The 19,800-nt window shown below is 39.6% G+C and overlaps 1 protein-coding gene across 15 annotated transcripts in view; it reads right to left on the bottom strand.

The window, feature by feature from the left end:
- Positions 1–19,800, bottom strand: part of ATP9B (ATPase phospholipid transporting 9B (putative)) — a 287,191-nt gene that overhangs the window by 162,193 nt on the left and 105,198 nt on the right. For 14 of the 15 annotated variants that reach the window (XR_002518773.2, XR_002518774.2, XM_009192938.3 and 11 more), the window contains one exon: positions 10,453–10,533. The exons of the other annotated variant lie outside the window; for it this stretch is intronic. Coding sequence is in view for 12 of the 14 variants with exons in the window: in XM_009192938.3 (XP_009191202.2) it covers positions 10,453–10,533 (81 nt within the window). In the remaining 2 variants the exon portion in view is untranslated. The remainder of the gene's footprint in view (positions 1–10,452; positions 10,534–19,800) is intronic. 15 annotated transcript variants of the gene reach the window in all.

Raw genomic sequence — 19,800 nt, 5'->3', positions numbered from 1 at the left:
GCTGAGCATACAGTTGGCATTAAGAAGTCAAATACTGAATTCTATATTTATCATTTTAAAGCATGAAGCAATACAATTTCTGTCTACCATAAATTCAGAAGTTTATTGTATCAGAGCAACTGACATGTTCTAATCCCATGTTTTATGGGTTTTACCTTCCTAGCACAGAATAGGCAATGAACATTGTCCAAGAACACTCATGAAATTCTTTTTCTAATATCCACAGGAATCGAGATGTCTTTCACCTCCAGTGCCTACTAGCACGATGCTAAAGAAATGAGTCACCTGCTTGTAGTTAATTGAGTCTCCTTATTTTATGAAGCATCAGGTACTTGCTCCTCCACGCCCTCCTGCCTGCTGTTACTCTAAGCTTCCTGCCTTGATCATTCATCAGGTACCTGCTCCTCCACGCCCTACTGCCTCCATGATGCACCAGGTACCTGCTCCTCTAGGTTCTCCTGCCTGAAGATGCTCATCATGACTTCACCACCCCAGTAGAAATTCACACAACTGTATTCCCTTTAAACCCTTCCTAATGATTCACTTGATGTGAAAGTTTAATTATTGATGCATGTCAATATTTTAGTACTATATTTTCTCCTAATGTCAAAGTCCAAGAGATAAAGGCATTAAAAAACATAAAAATTTTAGAAGGGTTTCTCAAATGTAAACAAAAATTTCTATATAATTTAGTTTTAGAAATTTTATCTGGTTTCCTGTTACTTTTATATGACCATTTTTCCATATGAATGTTTCTGTTTCTCTCTATCACAATTTTATGTTGAAGAAAACACAATACCTATGCATTTTTCTTTCAGGTCTGGAATGGCAATGATTGACTATAAACATTAAACTTTTTTTTTTTTTTTTTTTTTTTTTGAGGCGGAGTCTCGCTCTGTCGCCAGGCTGCAGTGCATTGGCTGGCGATCGGCTCACTGCAAGCTCCACCTCCGGGTTCCGCCATTCTCCATACCTCAGCCTCCGAGTAGCTGGGACTACAGGCATCGCCACCACGCCCGGCTAGTTTTTGTATTTTAGTAGAGGCGGGTTTCACGTGTTAGCCAGGATGGTCTCGATCTCCTGACCTCGTGATCCACCCGCCTCGGCCTCCCAAAGTGCTGGGATTACAGGCTTGAGCCACCGCGCCCGGCCTTAAACATTAAACATTTTTCTAACATGGAGAAAATTATTCCAAAAGGTAGTTTTTTACCAGTCTCATGAGGCACAGAATAGACGACTGGAAGACTTTATCTTCCCAGTCTTTTAGAGAAATAGATTATCTCTAAAATGTTCCATTTTGCTTTCCTTCTCTTTAATGGTCTATAGTGTGAATAGATAAAATGTGCTTGGGTGAGGATGCAAAATGTTACCATTTCATGCTGTTCTCTCAACAGCATACCCTACTTAACAAACAGCAGAGGTTTGCTTTTTTGAAGGAGAGTATTTTGGCTGAAGAAGACATGAACAATGATAAGTGTGCTATGGTTTGCAAAAGAAATTACAGCAGAAAATACATTCTCAAAATGACGAACTCGGAATGTGACGTTAAAGGACCATAAATACTGCTAATATTTCAAAACTGGCTACAATTTCCAAATCCAAACTTCCAGGAGAATACACATAGATCTTTGAACAATTAGTAAAATTAGCAATATCAATCATTCACATAATGAAAAAGGTTATACAATCAGTAATTTAGGTTGTTCTCACATTACCTGAGAAAAGCAGAAGCAGACACCATCACAGCCCCACATCTATATTAAATTCTGCACAGGCATCAGCATGCATATTGGGTATACAGCCACAGGGACCTTGAATTAATTTGCTCTAATTCCGTATTTATTTATTTTTTAAGATAGGGTCTCACTCTGTCACCCAGGTTGCAGTGCAGTGGTGCAATCACAGCTCAGGGCAGGCTCTACCTCAATCTCACAGGCTCCAGCAATCCTCCCACCTCAGCCTCCCAAATAGCTGAGGCTACAGGCGTGCTCCAGCTGTAGCCATCCCACTAGGCTAATTAAAAAAAAAAATTTAAATTAGAAATCAGGGGCTGGGCACAGTGACTCACGCCTGTAATCCCAGCACTTTGGGAGGCCGAGGCTGGTGGATCACTAGGTCAGGAGTTCGAGACCAATATGGTGAAACCCTGTCTCTACTAAAAATACAAAAATTAGCTGGGCTTGGTGGCACACGCCTGTAGTCCCAACTGCTCGGGAGGCTGAGGCAGGAGAATCGCTTGAACCCGGGAGGCAGAGGCTGCAGTGAGCCGAGATCGAGTCACTGCACTCCAGCCTGGGCAACATAGCGAGACTCCATCCCAAAAAATAAATAAGTAAATTAGGTCTCCCTATGTTGTCCAGGCTGGTCTCGAACTCCTGGGCTCAACTCCCACCTCAGCCTCCCAAAGTGCTAGGATTACAAGCATGAGCCACCATGCCCAGACAATTTGTTCTAAATCTTATTTAAGTATTTAAGCTGACACAAAAGAAAGATATCTTTTGTCTTATATTACACTATAAGAAAAGAAGTTAAGTGGATACCACTCCTTAACAATGCCCAGTTGATAAATTTGAATTTAACTGAATTCAATTTTCTCGTTACAAACAAGTTATTTATCATGTCTTTATTTTCTTCCTTTTTGAGAAATACACACAAAAATCAAGAATTTTCATCAAAATAATTCAGATTTCAGAATGGATATATCTTAAAATGAGAAAAAACTGTTAGAAAACATCAAATAAAGGCAATGAAAGGCTATCTGTTTGAATGAACTTGCAGTAATTTGCACAAGGTAAATGTGTCTTCAATTAGCTTGAAAACCAGAAGGAAGTTTCTCTCTTTTGAGTGGCACAGCCTCCCACAAGTGGCCACCATCACCAGGTCATTGGCACACGTCTCGTGCCTCATGGGGTGAAGCCATTCCCATTCCTAAATTCAGTTTGTGCTCAACACTTGGCACTTGCACTTGAAAGGCCAACCAACTGTCCTAAAGTAACGAGGGCAGCAGCCAGCACCTGCTCCTAAAAGGGTTTGTGGGAGCCTCAGGCTCTAGAATCTGGATGGCAACTCAGCATTGTGGCCTGGAAATTCAGTGCCCCACCCAAGTCTGTTCTGATGAAAACAATTCCACCACCACCTCTGCTCTGACCCCCGCGGTTCCCGCCTCCGTCTCTGCTCTGACCCCCGCGGTTCCCACCTCCGCCTCTGCTCTGACCCCAATGTTCCCGCCTCCACCTCTGCTCTGACTCCCGCGGTTCCCACCTCTGCCTCTGCTCTGACCAAGACAGTTCCCACCTCCGCCTCTGCTCTGACCAAGACAGGTCCCACCTCCGCCTCTGCTCTGACCAAGAGTTCCCACCTCAGCCTCCGCTCTGACCTGAATAGATCCCTCCCCTCCACCTCCGCTCTGACCTGAATAGATCCCACCTCCACCGCTGCTCTGACCTGGACAGTTCCCACCTCCACCTCTGCTCTGACATAAACAAATTTACTCACAAGATATTCAAAAATATATCTTTATTATCTGATATTTGGCAATTTCCGAGAAACCTTCATTATAATTTCTTAATTAAGCCCACTTGGTCAGACAGCATATTTTATTAGTTGGCTTTTTTTTCCTAAGCTTTTTTCTAGCATATCTTAATAAATGTTCTGTGTGCACTGGGTAAACTACCCATCCTGCTGCCTTAAGTCTCTGTATCTATCAATGGGGTCAACTTCACGGACAGTGTTCTTCAACACTATAGTGTTCCACTATATCCTTACTGATTTTCTCCCTACTCATTTGTTCAATTATTGAGAAGTGGGTATTAAAATCGCCAACTATCATAATGGGTTTGTCAATTTCTCCTTGAAGTTCTAACAGTTTCTGCTTCAGGTACAACTGTGTACAACATAACAACAGTTCAGTAGACAATGGATGGCACAAACCACAGTAGTCCCATCAGGGTATAACAGAGACGAAGCATTCCTACTGCATGGTCATGCTGCAGCATCAGAATGTCATAGCATTAGACATTACTCACGTTTTGTGGTGACGCTGGTGAAAACAAAACTAGGGGCTGCCAGTCGTGAAAGCCTAGTGCATACAATTATGTACAGTACGTAATATTAAATAACAAACAACTGTGTTACTAGTTTATGTGTTAAACTAGTTGGGCCACCACGCCCAACCGTGTCTTTGTTTTTTAACAAAAACAGTTTAAAAAGCAAAATTTTTAAAACTTAATTTAAAAACTAAAAAATACTACAGACTAGGTATATAAAGACAACATTTTTGTACAGGTGTACAATGTGTTTGTGTTTTAAGCTAAGTGTTATTAATAGAGTAAAAAGTATTTTTAAAAATTAAAGTTATAGGGCTGGGCACGGTGGCTCACGCCTGCAATCCCAGCACTTTGGGAGGCCGAGGCGGGCGGATCATGAGCTCAGGAGTTCGAGACCAGCCTGACCAACATGGTGAAACCCCATCTCTACTAAAAATAGAAAAAAATGGCCAGGCGTGGCAGTGTGTGCCTGTAACCCCAGCTACTCAGGAGGCTGAGGCAGGAGAACCACTTGAACCTGGGAGGCGGAGGTTGCAGTGAGCTGAGATTGTGCCACTGCACCCCATCCGGGGCAACAGAGCAAGACTGTCTCAAAAAAAAAAAAAAAAAAAAAAAAAAAACCGATAAAGTTATAGGAAGCTAAGATTAATTTACTATTTAAGAAAAACATTTTAAAATAGGTTGAGTGTAGCCTACATGTACAGTGTTTAAAAAGTCTACAGTAGTGTGCAGTCATGTCCAGGCCATCACATTCACTCACTGCTCACTCACTGACTCACCCAGACCAACTTCCAGTTCTGGAAACTCCACTTGTGGTTAGTACTCTATACAGGTATACCAATTCTTCATCTTTTATACAGCATTTTTTACTGTACCTTTTCTGTGGTTAGATACACAGATGCTTATCACTGTGTTACAACTGCCCACATTATTAAACACAGTAACACGCTGTACAAGTTTGAAGTACAGGAGCTACTACACCATACAGCCTGGGTGCGTAGCAGGCTACACTATCTAGGTTTGCGTAAGTGCACTCCGTAACGTTTGCACAATGACGAAATGGTCTAACTTCTCAGATTGTAACTCTGCTATTAAGCAATTCATGACCGTATTTTGCAGCTCTGCTATTAGTGCATAAATGTTTAGGGCTTGTCTCCATAATAAACCCTTTTCTCATGATGCTCTGAGACATACTTTGTGTGATATTACTATAAGTAACTGCAGCTTTGATTAGTGTTGGTACGGTATCTATTTTTCTTTTTACTTTTTACCTGTGTTTTTAATGTGTTTTCTTATAGGTACCATATATTTGAATCTTGCTTTTTTACACAACTTGACAATCCTGGCCATTTAATTGGGGATTTAAACCATCTAATTTTAAACTTAGGTTTATGAGTTTAATTTCCAAATACCTGAGGATTTTTAAGACTTTTTTTTTTTTTTTTTTTTTTTTTGAGACGGAGTCTGGCTCTGAAGACTTTTTATTTATTTCTAATTCCATATTGTAATTAGTGTGTGTGTGTATATATAATTACAATTTTAAAAAAATATACTAAGACTTGTATTCTATTCAACTATAGTTGGGACTGTTCCATGAGATTTTGAAAAATGTGTATTATGTAGCTGTTGCATTTAATAGTATCTGTCAATATGCTAACGTGCCTTCCTAATGTTATTTTAATATTCTATAGTTTTAATAAACTACATGTCCGTATTCTATAGATTCGAAGGGAAAATCCATTCTTGTAGATTTTCTGTTGCCTATTAGTTCTATCAACCTGGGGTACTATGTTTTTCTCCAGTCTGACAGTCTGTGCCTTTCAACTGCAGAGATATTTAATTACTGAGTCAACCATCTTGCTCTTTGTTTTCTACTTGTCACACCTGGTATTTCGTTTCCTGCACCTATCTTTTTTCAGGGGAAAGAAACCAGTTGATCCCACTTTAGCATCTAACTTCATCACCTCTATTGACCTCTTTCTTTTTTTAGCGGTTGCTCTGAGAATTATTGTATGCAACCTTTACTTATCACAGGTTACTCTGAATCAATATTATATCACTTAACACATAATATTTTTTTAAAAACTTACCTCCATTTATTACCTGGCCTCTGAAATCCCCACCCTAACAGAATGGTTTTGTAGTTATGTGACCTTAACATAAACCTTTATATGTTCTTCCCTCTGCACACTTTTTGTTCACTTTTTCATATACTTAATTCATCAATTTTCATTCTTTTATTTTTATTGCTCTCTCTATATATAAAGATTATAAATTTTCCTATTTCTACACATATCCACCAGATTCAGATTTTGATATGCAGTGTCTCCATTACCAATATTTTTTAGAAATTCTCCAATTTCAGTTCATATTTCTCCTTGGATACAAAAATTAATTAATATATAGTATTTACATTTGCAGGCAGAAAGTCGTTTCATTCACTGATTTTGTTACTGCTTACTAATTTTATTGCACTGTGATCAGAGAATATTGTCTGTATGAGTTCTATGTTACAGAACTAAAAATTTCTTTACAAATGTATGTTCAACTTTTGGTGACACCCTATATATGCTGAAATAAAAATTACTGGGGAACAAAGTTCAATAAAAATTTAAAATGATATATTTCACTGCTCATGTTCTGAGCTCTCTCTTCTATACCTCTCCTACCTTTCTGTCCACCTGACCCACTAGGCACTGCAGGTGGATGTTAAAGTTTCCTATGACAGACTTTATTATCTTATAGCATCTTTCTCCTCCTCATTCTAAAATGCTTTCTCGATTCTATACTGGTATTCTTGTTAAATACCAAGGCTGCAACTCCTGCTTCCTTTTTATTTGTATTTGCTTGATGTATCTTTCCTTAACCCTTTAGCCTTTCTGATCCAATTTTCTGTGTGAAAAAGCCTGCGTACTATGCATCTTTAGCCATATGAATTGATAAACTGTTGTCTAATTTTTAAAACCAAATTTATTTTTTGGTGAGGTGTATATTTTCTGGTCACTACCATTTTCCCAGTGTCCCAGGAGCCTGCCTTCATCCTACTCTCCTTGCTTAGACAGCTACTATTGAGCTCGTCAGCTTTCAATACAGTCTCTGACAGCCTTTCCACCCATGTAGCAACCAATGAGCTCCTTCTATTTTCTCCTCTCCTCCTCTTCCTGCTTTTCAGCTGATTATTTGAGGAAGCATATAAAATTCATATACACTGTCCCATCTTCCACCCATCCTCCCTCCACTGTGTTATTCTTAGATCTGTTAGAGCTTCAGTGCTCACCATAAAACTTCCACCCAGGTCATCTATAGGCTGGGCAGAGCTAATCCTCTGTGAGATTATTCACAAAAGGCTCATGTGTACAACACACCTGAATTCTGTATTGTACAGAATTCTCTCTGAATTCTGAGAGCTTGAGACTGCTCTCCACAGAACTGGCACTTGCAGGACAGTCTCGAAGGAGCAAAACGCTCCACTCACACATTCTTCCCCTGCGCCTCCTGGAAAGGCTGCCCTGCTCTTGTATGGCTCTGCATGCTGAAGACACTGACACCAACCTGGCCCTTTCCAACTGTGGGGAGCTAGTCATTTTCCCAGGGAGACCAAAGGATTTTTCCCTGTATATGTAAAATATGACAGCAGCTACGTGTCTTGAAGTTTTCTCACGTGCATGCTGGGCCCTTTCAGTGTGTACCTTCAGACATCCTTGTATTTAGTAACACATACTTGAGCTGTCAATGTTTCAAATCGCTTCATGATTTTGCTTCAAGACTCTCATGTCGGGTCTTTCTTGCCGTTCTTCCACATCTATCAACCTCTAGTCCTTTTCACCTCTTTAATCATCTCGTTTCCTCGACTCTTTTCTTTACAACCTCCCTATCTCTTACTGTGCATCCCCCACAGGCATGCTGTGATTCAGTCCTCCCTTCTCAGATGCTCACGTTCAGTGTTCTCCTGAGTTCAGTTAGCCTTCTCATTCACATTGTCCTGTTTTATTCTTAAGCTTTTATTCTTACATTCTTGAGAAATTTATTCCATTTTGATTCTTGTGTTTTTAAATGTCTGATTTACGGTGTTCTTTCCTAAGTACCATCGTTTGGTTAGTTATATTTAAATCAGGCTTGTTGCATTGTTATAGAATTACTTTGCATTGAGGTTTTTCCTTTCCCTGTTTTTAGAAATTTTTTATCAATTGAAAATGTGCTTCTCACTTACCTGTTTTCTTCTGTTGATAACTACATTTGCCCAGGCACGATGGCTCTCGTGTCTATAATCCCAACACTTCAGGAGGCTGAGGCAGGAGGACTGCGTGAGCCTAGGAGTTTGAGGCTGCAACGAGTTATGATCACACCACTGCACTCTAGCCTGGGTGAGACAGCAAAATGGGTTCCTTCCTCTATTCATAATAATAAGAGCTGTTTTTCTTGAATCTGTACAAATAGGAAATCCTATTCCAAGGATGGGAGGTGGAATTTGTTTCTTAATCCAAGAGTGCCTTCTTCTACAGGCACAATGAAGTTCAATGTCTTCAGTGAAAAGCATCCTTTTGGGGTGGTGTGGACTGACTCTTCTGATTGCTATTATCATGTTTCAGAAAGGTCAACTTTGTCTTTTTCTTCCTAATTAAGCCTCCGAGAGCCACCAACTCTTTACCAGTGCCCCTTGCCCCTGTACATTCCCCCAAGGTCACTTCCAATCTGTACTTCTCCACAAGTCCCTTCAATGTCCCATCACTTTGCTTACCCAATTCATTCACAGGATGCATTATCCTACTTAGGAATCCTTTTTCTTCTGAATGCAAAACCTACATGATATCAGCATCCCAAGACAATCTCCTGCTGCTGCACCATCCTGGCTCTGGAGCTAACTGTGTTATTCTGGATATTTTCCCCACTTACAGTAAATTGAAGTTCACAGTATTTTCTGTCTCACATTTCTGCTAAACATGAGCTACAGATTGCACTCTCTACTCTCATAGTTAGCCTGTATGGTTTTGGAAGGCTATGTGGTATGTAACAAAATTCAGTGGCCACCATTATCCTAAGGGAATCAGAACTTACGAATGAATCTCTTAAAACTATATTTATCATTTCTCTTCTAAGCTGAAGACCCTCAATGGCTCCTTCCGGCCAAGCCTGGATATCTTTCTAGTCCTACGCGGCCCAGCCCTTGTCACACCTGCATGCTGAGCCACACGCTTCCCTTTGAACCAGGGTTTCCAGCCAGCCCGCACTTGCTCTCTGACTTCCTTGTACTTCCACACGTTGTCTAGCAAACATTTCCAACTTTTCAAAGTCATGAGCAATATAAATTAGAGAAAAGAGTAAGAAAAGGAAAGGAAGAAAGCAAATAATATTTCAAATTCTTAATAGTGGCTACATAAATAACTTTTCATTTATCATACTAAGGGTACCTTTTTGTAACATTTATTCTCATATGTTGTCTTTAATAAGAACACACTGTTTTCATAACAACTACTTTTGCTAAAAAAAAAAAGATATGAGTTTATTTCAGAATTCATTGCATGATCCTTATCACCAGGACAGGCTTCCTCCTCTGTCCCTCCATGAACATCTTATGCATGCTTGTATGCAGCACCTATGGAAATAGGCAGCCGCAAAAGGCCCAGAGCACCACAGGACTGTAATGACCTCACAGTGCCCGCACTTCACATTCCCAGAGTTTGCTCACTAACCGTCGCATTATATAAGCTCTGAAAATGCTTTTTCAAGTGATGACAACTGCTTGCCAATAACTGCATGTGACCAAGAGTGAAATAAAAGATGAATTCACCAACAAAAGTATTTTTAAAATAACTGCAGCAATTACAAATAACCTATAGTCATGTACTAAAATCCCTTACTATAAAGCATTTATAATATCAGCTATAAGCTGTTAAAATAAAGAGTTACTGAGTCTCTCAAGCCCTATTAGTCAGGGGCAAAGTTCTTCCAGCTTTAACAAAACTCTATAATAATATAAAGTGTGTGGCATGAAATATACACATGTGTATAAAGAAACATAACATGCACATACAGACTCACAGACATACATACAAACACCCACCCAACTCAGACAGTAAAAAGCTAGACATGATGTGGATATTATGGTATACCAACTATTCAGTCAAAATGAAAATAAATTACTTCATTTAACTGATTCACAATATTTTAGGAGATAAAGATCTTATTAGTAACTATGCTAAAAAATTCCAAAAACTGTACTAAATGTATCCCAAAGACATATTAAATATGGGTACACTTAAGAACTTCAAACATTATATAGGTTTTCCCTTCCTAGTTTGAAACTTCTATTTGAATTTATTCTTGACTGAACTGTCTCAAAATAAAGGTTTGCTACTTTTAACTTACACAGTAACTCTATTTGTACTGAACAACAGGTTTAACTTACCCTGGTAAATGTGCCTTCAAAACTGTGAATGTCCATTTGTGGTTTCTGAGCATAAACATAAGCATTGATAGAAAAAAGGTCCTGGAATACAGAACATTTGAATTGATTATAATGTTATAATTTAGTAAAATTACTTGGAAATTTCTCATTTGCTAATTAATATTTTTCATATATTATTTACAAAAAGCGATCATTGATTTTCTTAGATTTTTGTGTCAACACTATAAATTACAATGTCAGATAAAGACAGAAACCATTTTTAAGCTTGACAGGGTGTGCCCTTGAACAGCAGGTGTGAATCAAAATCATGCAGGAGACACTCACAACAGGCAGCCCCAGGGCCCGCCGGGGGGCTCCAATGGTAGAGGTGGAGCCTGTTTAGGAATATCTTGAAGTCACCTCAAAGTGTTCAGGGGGAATTAAGGAACTATCACAATTCCTCATAAGTTTTATAAAACAGTTTAATAAATTCCTAGATCTGTTTACATGTTTTCATTCAAGCAGGCACTGATCACTATAAGCTAAGTGTGGCCTTCCTTACAGCCACAAGCAGGTATTAATCACTATAAGCTAAGCGTGGCCTTCCTTACAGCCACAAGCAGGCACTGATCACTATAAGCTAAGCGTGGCCTTCCTTACAGCCATGAGGACGTGCTTATTCCATGTGTCTGAACCACGTGCTCATGATGCATACTTATAAAATCACATGGGAAAGCTTTCACAAAACACACATCATAGCTACTTTCATACCATTAATTTTGGAGCAGAAAAGACATAGGCTTTAGGTTGTTTCATTCATTGACTACACATAAAGGTTAAATCAGAAAGTCTCCAGAGGCGAGGCTGAGCCTGGTCTCCGCTGGAAGCCACCCCAGTGCCTCTTCTTGCTGCTGACTGTGCTCTATGCTTTTGCTGTCATAAATCACAGCCAGGAGGAGGATCATATGCTGAGTCCTGGGGAGTCCTCCTAACAAACCATCTAATTATGGGTGGTCTTGTGACCCGCCCCGCCATGACCCTTTAAGACACAGAGTTTGCCATTTCTACAATTCTGATTTCCATTCTGTACATGTGAGTGTATGAAGTCCTGTCACGGCTGCTAAAACTCAAACAGAAAACTCCCAGACTCCCAGACATGAAGAAGCAGAGGTGAGAGATCAGGGTGACCACAGCAGCTGCAAAGTGAGAAAGAAATGGAAGCTAAGAAAGGAGAGTGCCTCAGAAGGGGCCGAATGTGTGTATGATCTCGTTCTGACACCTAACCTGTCATGCCCTAACCTATATCCACTAAAAGAATGGAACCGAGACCACCACAGCAGCTCCCTAATGCCAGAAAGGTAGAGTCTAGAGTTTGACTTCAGTCAAGTTAGCTACCAGTTAAAACAGAACCAAACAAAAAACCAGTACTTTCAGGAGAACATAACAGAACCCTGAATCCTGCCTCTCTACAATGAATCATTTTAAAAAATGAAGAGATGATCCAAATTTCTAAACATATGAAGAAACAAAAACGCAAGGTCCATACCCAAGAAAGCACATAATCAGTGAAGACTAGCCCTGCGATGACCAAACATCAGAATTAAGAAGGGAGAATTTCAAAGCAGCTTTAGCACATCTGAAAGAAAAGCATGCTCCTAACGAGTAAACAAGGAGGAAATCACAACAAAGAAAGAGAAAGTGTATTTAAGAACGAAGAAGCACACAGAAATTCCAAAACTGAAAAAATGCAATGTCTGCAATAAATTCTTCAGATGGGATTAACAGATTACAGACGATGGTGAATCTGAACGTGGGTCAAGAGATGATGATTCCAAAGGACATAGGAAAAAATTATTTTGAACATGAATACAGTCATAGAACCATGAAGGGAGTATCACAGAGTCTAACATGCATGTAACTGGGGTTCAGAATGAGTGGCCAGACAGAGAATGAAAAAACAAAAACTACTTGAAGAAACAATGACTAAAAATATGCCAAATTTATTGTCAGCCAGAAATGTACAGATTCAGGAAGCCCAGAAAACCCCTAAAAAGACAAATAAAATTTAGAAATAAAAGTCAAATTGCTAAAAAAAAAAAAAAAAATCTCAAAAATACCTAGAGAAAAATAACATTACACACAAGAGAAGAACTATCAAAATACCACTGATTTCTCATAAATAATGGAGTTGGAAGACAATGGAACAAAATATTTAAAGTGAGGGGTGGAGGGTGTGGAGGGCAGACTTGTCAAGCAAGAATTCAATATCCAGCAAGAATATTCTTTAAGAATACAGGTGAAATAAAGACACTGTCAGATAAATAAAATGAGAACTCCATTCCAGCAGACATCCACTAGAGGAGTATCAGCAGAGGTCCTTTAGGCTGAAAAGAAACAATATCAGGCAGAAACTCATATCGTCAAGAAGGAATGGTAAGGAACAAAAGTAGTAAATATCTAAGTAAATATTTAACAAAACAAAACAAAAAAACCCAAATCCAATTTTTAATCTTAATTCCCTTAAACTATAAATAAAATGGGCCAGACCCGGTGGCTCACGCCTGTAATCCCACCACTTTGGGAGGCCAAGGCAGGCAGATCACATGAGGCCAGGAGTTTGAGACTAGCCTGGCCCTCATGGAGAAACCCCGTCTCTACTAAAACTACAAAAATTAACCACACATGCTGCTGCATGTCTGTAGTCCCAGCTACTCACCAGGCTAAAGCAGGAGAACTGGTTGAACCCGGGAGGCAGAGGTTGCAGTGAGCCGAGATCGTACCACCTGCACTCCAGCCTGGGTGACAGAGCAAGACTCTGTGCCAAAAAACTATATGGGTGTGGGGGTGTGTGTATGTATATAAATAAAATGGGCTGGAACAGTTTATAATATTTGTAGATATAGTACATATTACAAAGTACAGTGAGCTCTTGAACAACATGGGTTGGAACTGTGCAGGTCCACTTATACAAGAAATTTTTTCAATAAATCTATTAGAAAACTTTTGGAGATTTGTTGATAATCTGAAAAACCTTGAAGATACATCACATAGCCTAGAAATATTTTTTAAATGTTTAAAGTTAGGTATAACACGAGAACATAAAATGTATGTAGACGTAGTCTATTGTATCACTTACTACTATAAAATATACACAAATCTATTACAAAAAGTTAAAAGTAAAATAAAACCTAAACACACATGTCATGACAACATCTGCAGCTGAGTGACTTGCATATTGATCCTGAAGATGCAGTATCAAACCCTAACTGCACAGAACTAAGTGCAGTCAGTACACACTGTGCTCCCGGAAACGTGTCGCAGCCCCTCCTGCTGTTGCTGTGGGGAGTGAGTGCGAGGGTCCGCTGGAAATGCGGTGCGGCACCATTGACCTCCGCGTGAGCCATCTCCGCTCCAGGACCCCGTGCATCTGTGTGAGCCGTCTCCGCTCCAGGACCCCGTGCATCTGTGTGAGCCGTCTCCGCTCCACGACCCCGTGCATCTGCGTGAGCCGTCTCCGCTCCACGACCCCGTGCATCTGCGTGAGCCATCTCCGCTCCAGGACCCCGTGCATCTGTGTGAGCCGTCTCCGCTCCAGGACCCCGTGCATCTGTGTGAGCCGTCTCCGCTCCAGGACCCTATGCATCACAGTACCGAGTGCTCGCTCATGGCGCTCACATATTTTCCATCGTGTTTAGCATAATACCATGGTGTGAACCTTGAATAACACCACAGGACCCATAAGAAGTGCCTCTAGTGATGCTGGATGGAAATGTTCTCAAAAAGTAGACAAAAGTCATGACATTACAAGAAAAAGCTGAGTTGCTCAGCATGTGTGGTGGATTAAAGTCTGCAGCTATGGCTGCCCACCATTTCAGACAGACAGTGCACCCTGTAAACAGGTGATGTCAACTTGTGCCATCAATAAATTCAGTACTGTACTATAAGTGTATTTTCTGTTCAGTATGATTTTCTTAATACTATTTTCTTTTTTCTAGCTTACTTTATTGTAAGGATACAGTATATAATACATATGACATCCAAAATATGTGTTAATCAACTGTTTAGGTTATCAGCAAGGTTTCCAGTGAACAGCAGGCTATTAACAGTTAAATTTGGGGGCAGTTAAAAGTTTACACACAGATTTTTGACTTCATGGGGGATTGGCACCCTTGACCCCTGTATTGTTCAAGGGCACTGTATAGTACAAAGCGTGAGTGGGGGAAATAGGTCTATTCAAGGACAAAATTCTTTTTTTTTTTTTTTTTTTAAATGGAGTCTCGCTCTGTCACCTAGGCTGGAGTACAGCAGCAAGATCTTGGCTCACTGCAATCTCTGCCTCCCGGGTTCAAGTGATTCTCTGGTCTCAGCCTCCTGAGTAGCTGGGATGACAGGTGCATGCCACCATGCCCAGCTAATTTTTATATTTTTATTAGAGACGGGGTTTCACCATGTTGGTCAGGCTGGTCTCGAACTCCTGACCTTGTGATCCGCCCACCTCAGCCTCCCAAAGTGCTGGGATTACAGGCATGAGCCACCGTGCCTGGTCTCAAGGACGAAATAATTATATTTTATGTGAAGTGGTATAATTTTCACAATACACTTTTAGTTAAAGGCATATTGCAAACTCTAAAGGCATACTGTAACTAGTTAAAAACTCTAGTTAAAGGCATATTTTAAGAGCATACTGCAAACTAAAAAAAAAAAGTGCTAAAAAGTCAAGAGATAAAATAGTATTCCAAAAATATTCAATTACGGTAATACTGAAGAAAGATCTAAAGGAAGACGAGAAGCCGAGGTACACTTGAAGGCCTTAAGGGATAACAGAAAGAAACTAACAGAGAAAGATTAGAAAAAGAGAGAAGAAAGTACTCATCTACCAAGGTCTCTAAAAAGCACAATTGGATAAGATCAGTCGAAAGTTATAAAATAATTATTCTTAGAAGGATTATTTAGTGTAATTATAGGCAAAACAGGGGAATAGAGGTAATGTTCTTTACTTATGGGATAATGAAGGAATTTCCAATTGATAGACTGCTTTTTCCATGTAAGTTAAGACCAACTGGTCTTACCGGTGAAGGAAAACACAGTTGGATCAGAAATTAAAGGAGAGTGGAAAAGTCTGAAAGCACTGTCATCAATAAGAGGAACCACAGTTGATTATAACTCCTAACAAGGATTACAGGGAGCACTGAGGGCCGAGCTAAAACTGGTAACCATCAATTTGTATTTCCCAATCTTGCCCTGTATTCTGAGGGATGCAGAACAATTCATTTTCCACTCTTACTTGCTTTTTTAAAATTTCATCAACTATATATATTTCTAAGAGTTTTTATTTTCCGCATGATCCTTTCTCATAGCTTGTTTTATTTAGGTTGCTAGCAACATCCTCTCAGATTTCTTAAAGTATATTAGACATTTGAATTTATTCTCTTCTGTTCCTGAACATCTACTTCCTCTGGGCTCGGCTTTTACATTTGTATCGGGCTTTCTCTTCCCTGTTGATTCTACACACGCATTCCAATAATCCTTTCAAACAAGGGGTAGCATGGCTAAAGGGCGTCCTCATGTTTTCTACACAGGACTCTTCCTGCCAGATCTCTTCTTAAAGGGACTGGAGAGTTGTATGTCACGCTCAATCACCTAAAAAAAATCTTTAACAGAGAAGATTCGATCATCTAAAATTGATACAGTCTTTTTCATTTCTAGAAGAATATTTACTGTTTTTCTGTTGACATTTCATTCATTTTTATATTTTAATCTATGTGAGTCATTAACATACAAATTTGTAAATTGCTTTGAGTTCCTTGAAGAATGCACGTGAGATAACTGATGCTAATAAAACAGGTAATTACGACAACAATTCTAAAGGGAGCATCCTGTTCTCAGGGCAGCACAGTCCTCTGAGAGCTACCGGTTTTGTGCACTCCATGCAGCAGCAGCACAGGGGGAATCAGACACTCAACAGAAGACAAAATGAAGAAATGGCTCGGCAGAGACCACCTTCCATCTTTCTTCCCATTTCCTTTGAAAAATAGAACTTCGGAGCTGTAGATGGGTAGGCGGCTTCTCACTTAAAGGACGCATTTCTCAGCCTTCTTTGCAGCTGGTTAGGACCATATAACTGATTCTGGCCAGCAGAGCATGTGAAAGGACATGTGCCCCTCTGAGTCCAAGTACTCACCAGGCCCTTCCTTCCCCTCCCCTGTGGGGCAGTGTGGCGGTGGGGCAGCCACTGGAACCCACCCTGCAAAACCACATATCACGTATCAGCAGAGATCAGCCTTTGACCACCCACCTGGGCTGTTGTGAGGGTGAAAATCTGTTTTGATTCAAGGTGTGTCAGTCACATTTCAGTACAGGAAACAGAAGCCATCCTAGACCATGTAGCAGACAGTGATTTCATACACAGAACAAGATGCTTCTCAAATCAATGAAAGGATGAAGCTCAGGACTGAAGCTCCAAAGCTACTCTCAGAATGCTACCAAAATATCCATCCAAGGAAAGCACCACGGCAAGGAACACATCTGAGACACATGGTTTGGAGACCACGATGCACACAGTGCACTTCCACCCAAGCCCTAAAGCTGGAGAGCAGGAGCAGGAGCTCAGACCCCTGAGAACACCTGTCAGCAGAGAACACACAGGCAGAAAGATTCCTCCTCCTCACTCCTGCCTTACAAGCTCTGCGAAAGTACATTCAACGTGAAAGCGAATTCACACACCTTTCAAGAAACTGTGAAAAATACGTGCAGGCTAGTTTCCAGATTTCTAAAGAACAGAGGCTGCAGGAAGGGTGGACTAAAGGTTGAACATACTAGGTTACCACAGTGCAACTGTTACAGTAGCTTAGACTATGTATTAACTGTTAATAGCAAAAATTTATTTTCAATTAAGCTGGTTTACACAAAAAGAAATATTCTCTAGTAACTTGAGAATTATGAAACTTCTACTAGAATGTTTAATAAGCAGTCAAATGATTCCAGCAATAAGGCAAGTCTGAGAATCACTCATCATTTGAATATGACACTGTCACAGTAATTTCCAAAACATGAAACTTTCATACCTCAAACTACCTTTTGATACATGAAAATAAAAAACAGGCTGGCAAGCTCATTTCTACACACACATCAGCATTTAGAGTAATGCACTTCATCTAGTATAGTAGACATCAAATGACTGAATAAATGGCACAATAATGAGAATGTCATTCGAAGCTTTTCACGATAATTTAAAAATCATTCTGAAGTTTTCAATAATGGAGGAAAGCCTCTGCTGTGAGGTCAAGGGCAACATTTGTTCGCATTACTTAAAGGTCATTAAAATACATCCTTAATCATAACATGTGGTTCATTTCAAATAAAATTGCCTTTCGTTCAATAAAACTAATTAAATGTAAATGGTATTGTTTACTGCTATATGGATCTTTTGAAATAAATCAGCATGTCATGATTTATTGAAAATTACTGTGGCCTTGTGGTTGTTAATAAATTTGTTTGATCACAAAAGCCAGAAACATATTTCCCAAATGTCTACAACGCCTGAAAACTGTGCCTCTAGACAGCTATGAAGCCACAAGAAACCGCACCTGCCATTACAGGCTCTGAAGCACAGCTATTATTACATGACTCTTCGAAACTTTAATCCTCTGATCATATTAAGTTCCTGAAAATATAACAGAATTGACGAAGGTTATTCTTGGCTGTGTCCTCAGCTCCTCCAGATGAGTTCTTAGGTCTCTAAGTTTACTTAGCCTGGCTGTCACCACGGACACAGTCTGACGTGACACAACTCGGACACAACACACAGCTCACAACACAGAAGACCCTCCGATCTACACCACGAGAGACACAAACGCCAGAACGAGGGACGGTTACGGGCATAAGCTATTACATGAAACACTCAATTGCCTTGCCTGTATCCATAATGAAATCAGAGCTTTCCTCTCTCAGGAAAAAAGATCTATACCTAACATGCCAAGTTATGTGAAGCTAGAATTTAAAATTGATTAATGAATCAGATATTCAGTTGAACTTCCTTTTTTCCTAGGATATACTGCTTTTTGGTGGTCTGGTCACAGCAAAAATTAAAATGTTTTCATTTTGCCATATAGTTATGTCACTAAAATTCTTAATCAGACTCTGTATCAAAGTGTACTGGCCACAAAAATTTAAAAGTTGCATTGTATGAATTGTTTAATTCTGTAAATATTTTTGAATTTATATATGTATATATCTGTCACTAATAAAAATAAAGAAAACATCCTATAATATTGAAGAAAATAAAATGTCACTTCCTGTAATCATGGCAAAGAGCACTACTCAAAGTTATAGATAACAGTATGAAAAACTGTAACTACTTCATTAAGGTGTGATTTACTGCAATAAACTGCACGTTTAAAGTGTACCGTTTTGTTTTGATATATGTGTATGCCTGTGATCATCACCACCTCATGATACTGAATATTTCCATTATTCACAAAAGTGCCCCCATTCCCCCTTGCAGCCCGCCTATCCCTGCACTGCTAACCTCTATCACCTGCTGATTGTTTGTACGGAATTGTATGTTAATGGAATCATACACCAATATTCTTGCTTGGCTGGATTTTTTGGCTTTCTGTTTTTTCAGACAAATATTTTCTAACATAGTGTTTTGATTCTGTACTTTCTTTTCTACTACCCTTAGCAAAATTAAATCTGCTAGAAAAATATCATTTAGTGTTACTTGCTCCCAAGCTGGCTACTGCCAGTGACCCTAGAATCCTTGGAAGGCTCTTCAGGAGGAGGACCCAGAGGGTGGGGCTTTCGTCCAAGTGTTACAGTCAACCAAAATCCCCTCCAGTCGTTTAAGGACTCATATTATCCGCACTTTAGTTCTGCAGAGATTACTTGAGGATGTATACAAGAAAAAGGAGGACACAAGGAGGAAATATGTAACCATGAAACAGTAGCACTAACCCAGCAATCAGTTCCAATTACATTAGAAAGTCCATAGATTGCAAGAATGTCTCTGTGATAAAACTTACCTTAACAAATAGTATGAGAATAATAAGCTAGATGTCAAGTAATAAGATAATAGAACAGATTTATTTCACAACATAAAAAAAAAGAAAAGCAAGTTGAAAACCCTGGGAAGCACAGCAAGGATGGGAAAGGGCTGAGGAGGGAAATGATGACACAGAAGATGCAGGCTGGAGTGAGGCATGACTCTGCTCAGCTCATAACATGAAATAAAAAAATAAAATAAAATAAAGAACCTACTTAACTCTAAAACAATTCTTTAGCCACACATACTAAGTGACATGATTCAACTTCCCTCTCCTAGGTCTCTGTGCATCAGACAGAACTGTAGGAACTATTTTAATAATTATA

The sequence above is a fragment of the Papio anubis genome, chromosome 19 (genome assembly GCF_008728515.1).
Source record: "Papio anubis isolate 15944 chromosome 19, Panubis1.0, whole genome shotgun sequence".
Lineage (NCBI taxonomy): Eukaryota > Metazoa > Chordata > Mammalia > Primates > Cercopithecidae > Papio > Papio anubis.
The sequence above is the reverse complement of the archived record's forward strand: the minus strand, read 5'-3'. Positions and strand labels throughout refer to the sequence as shown.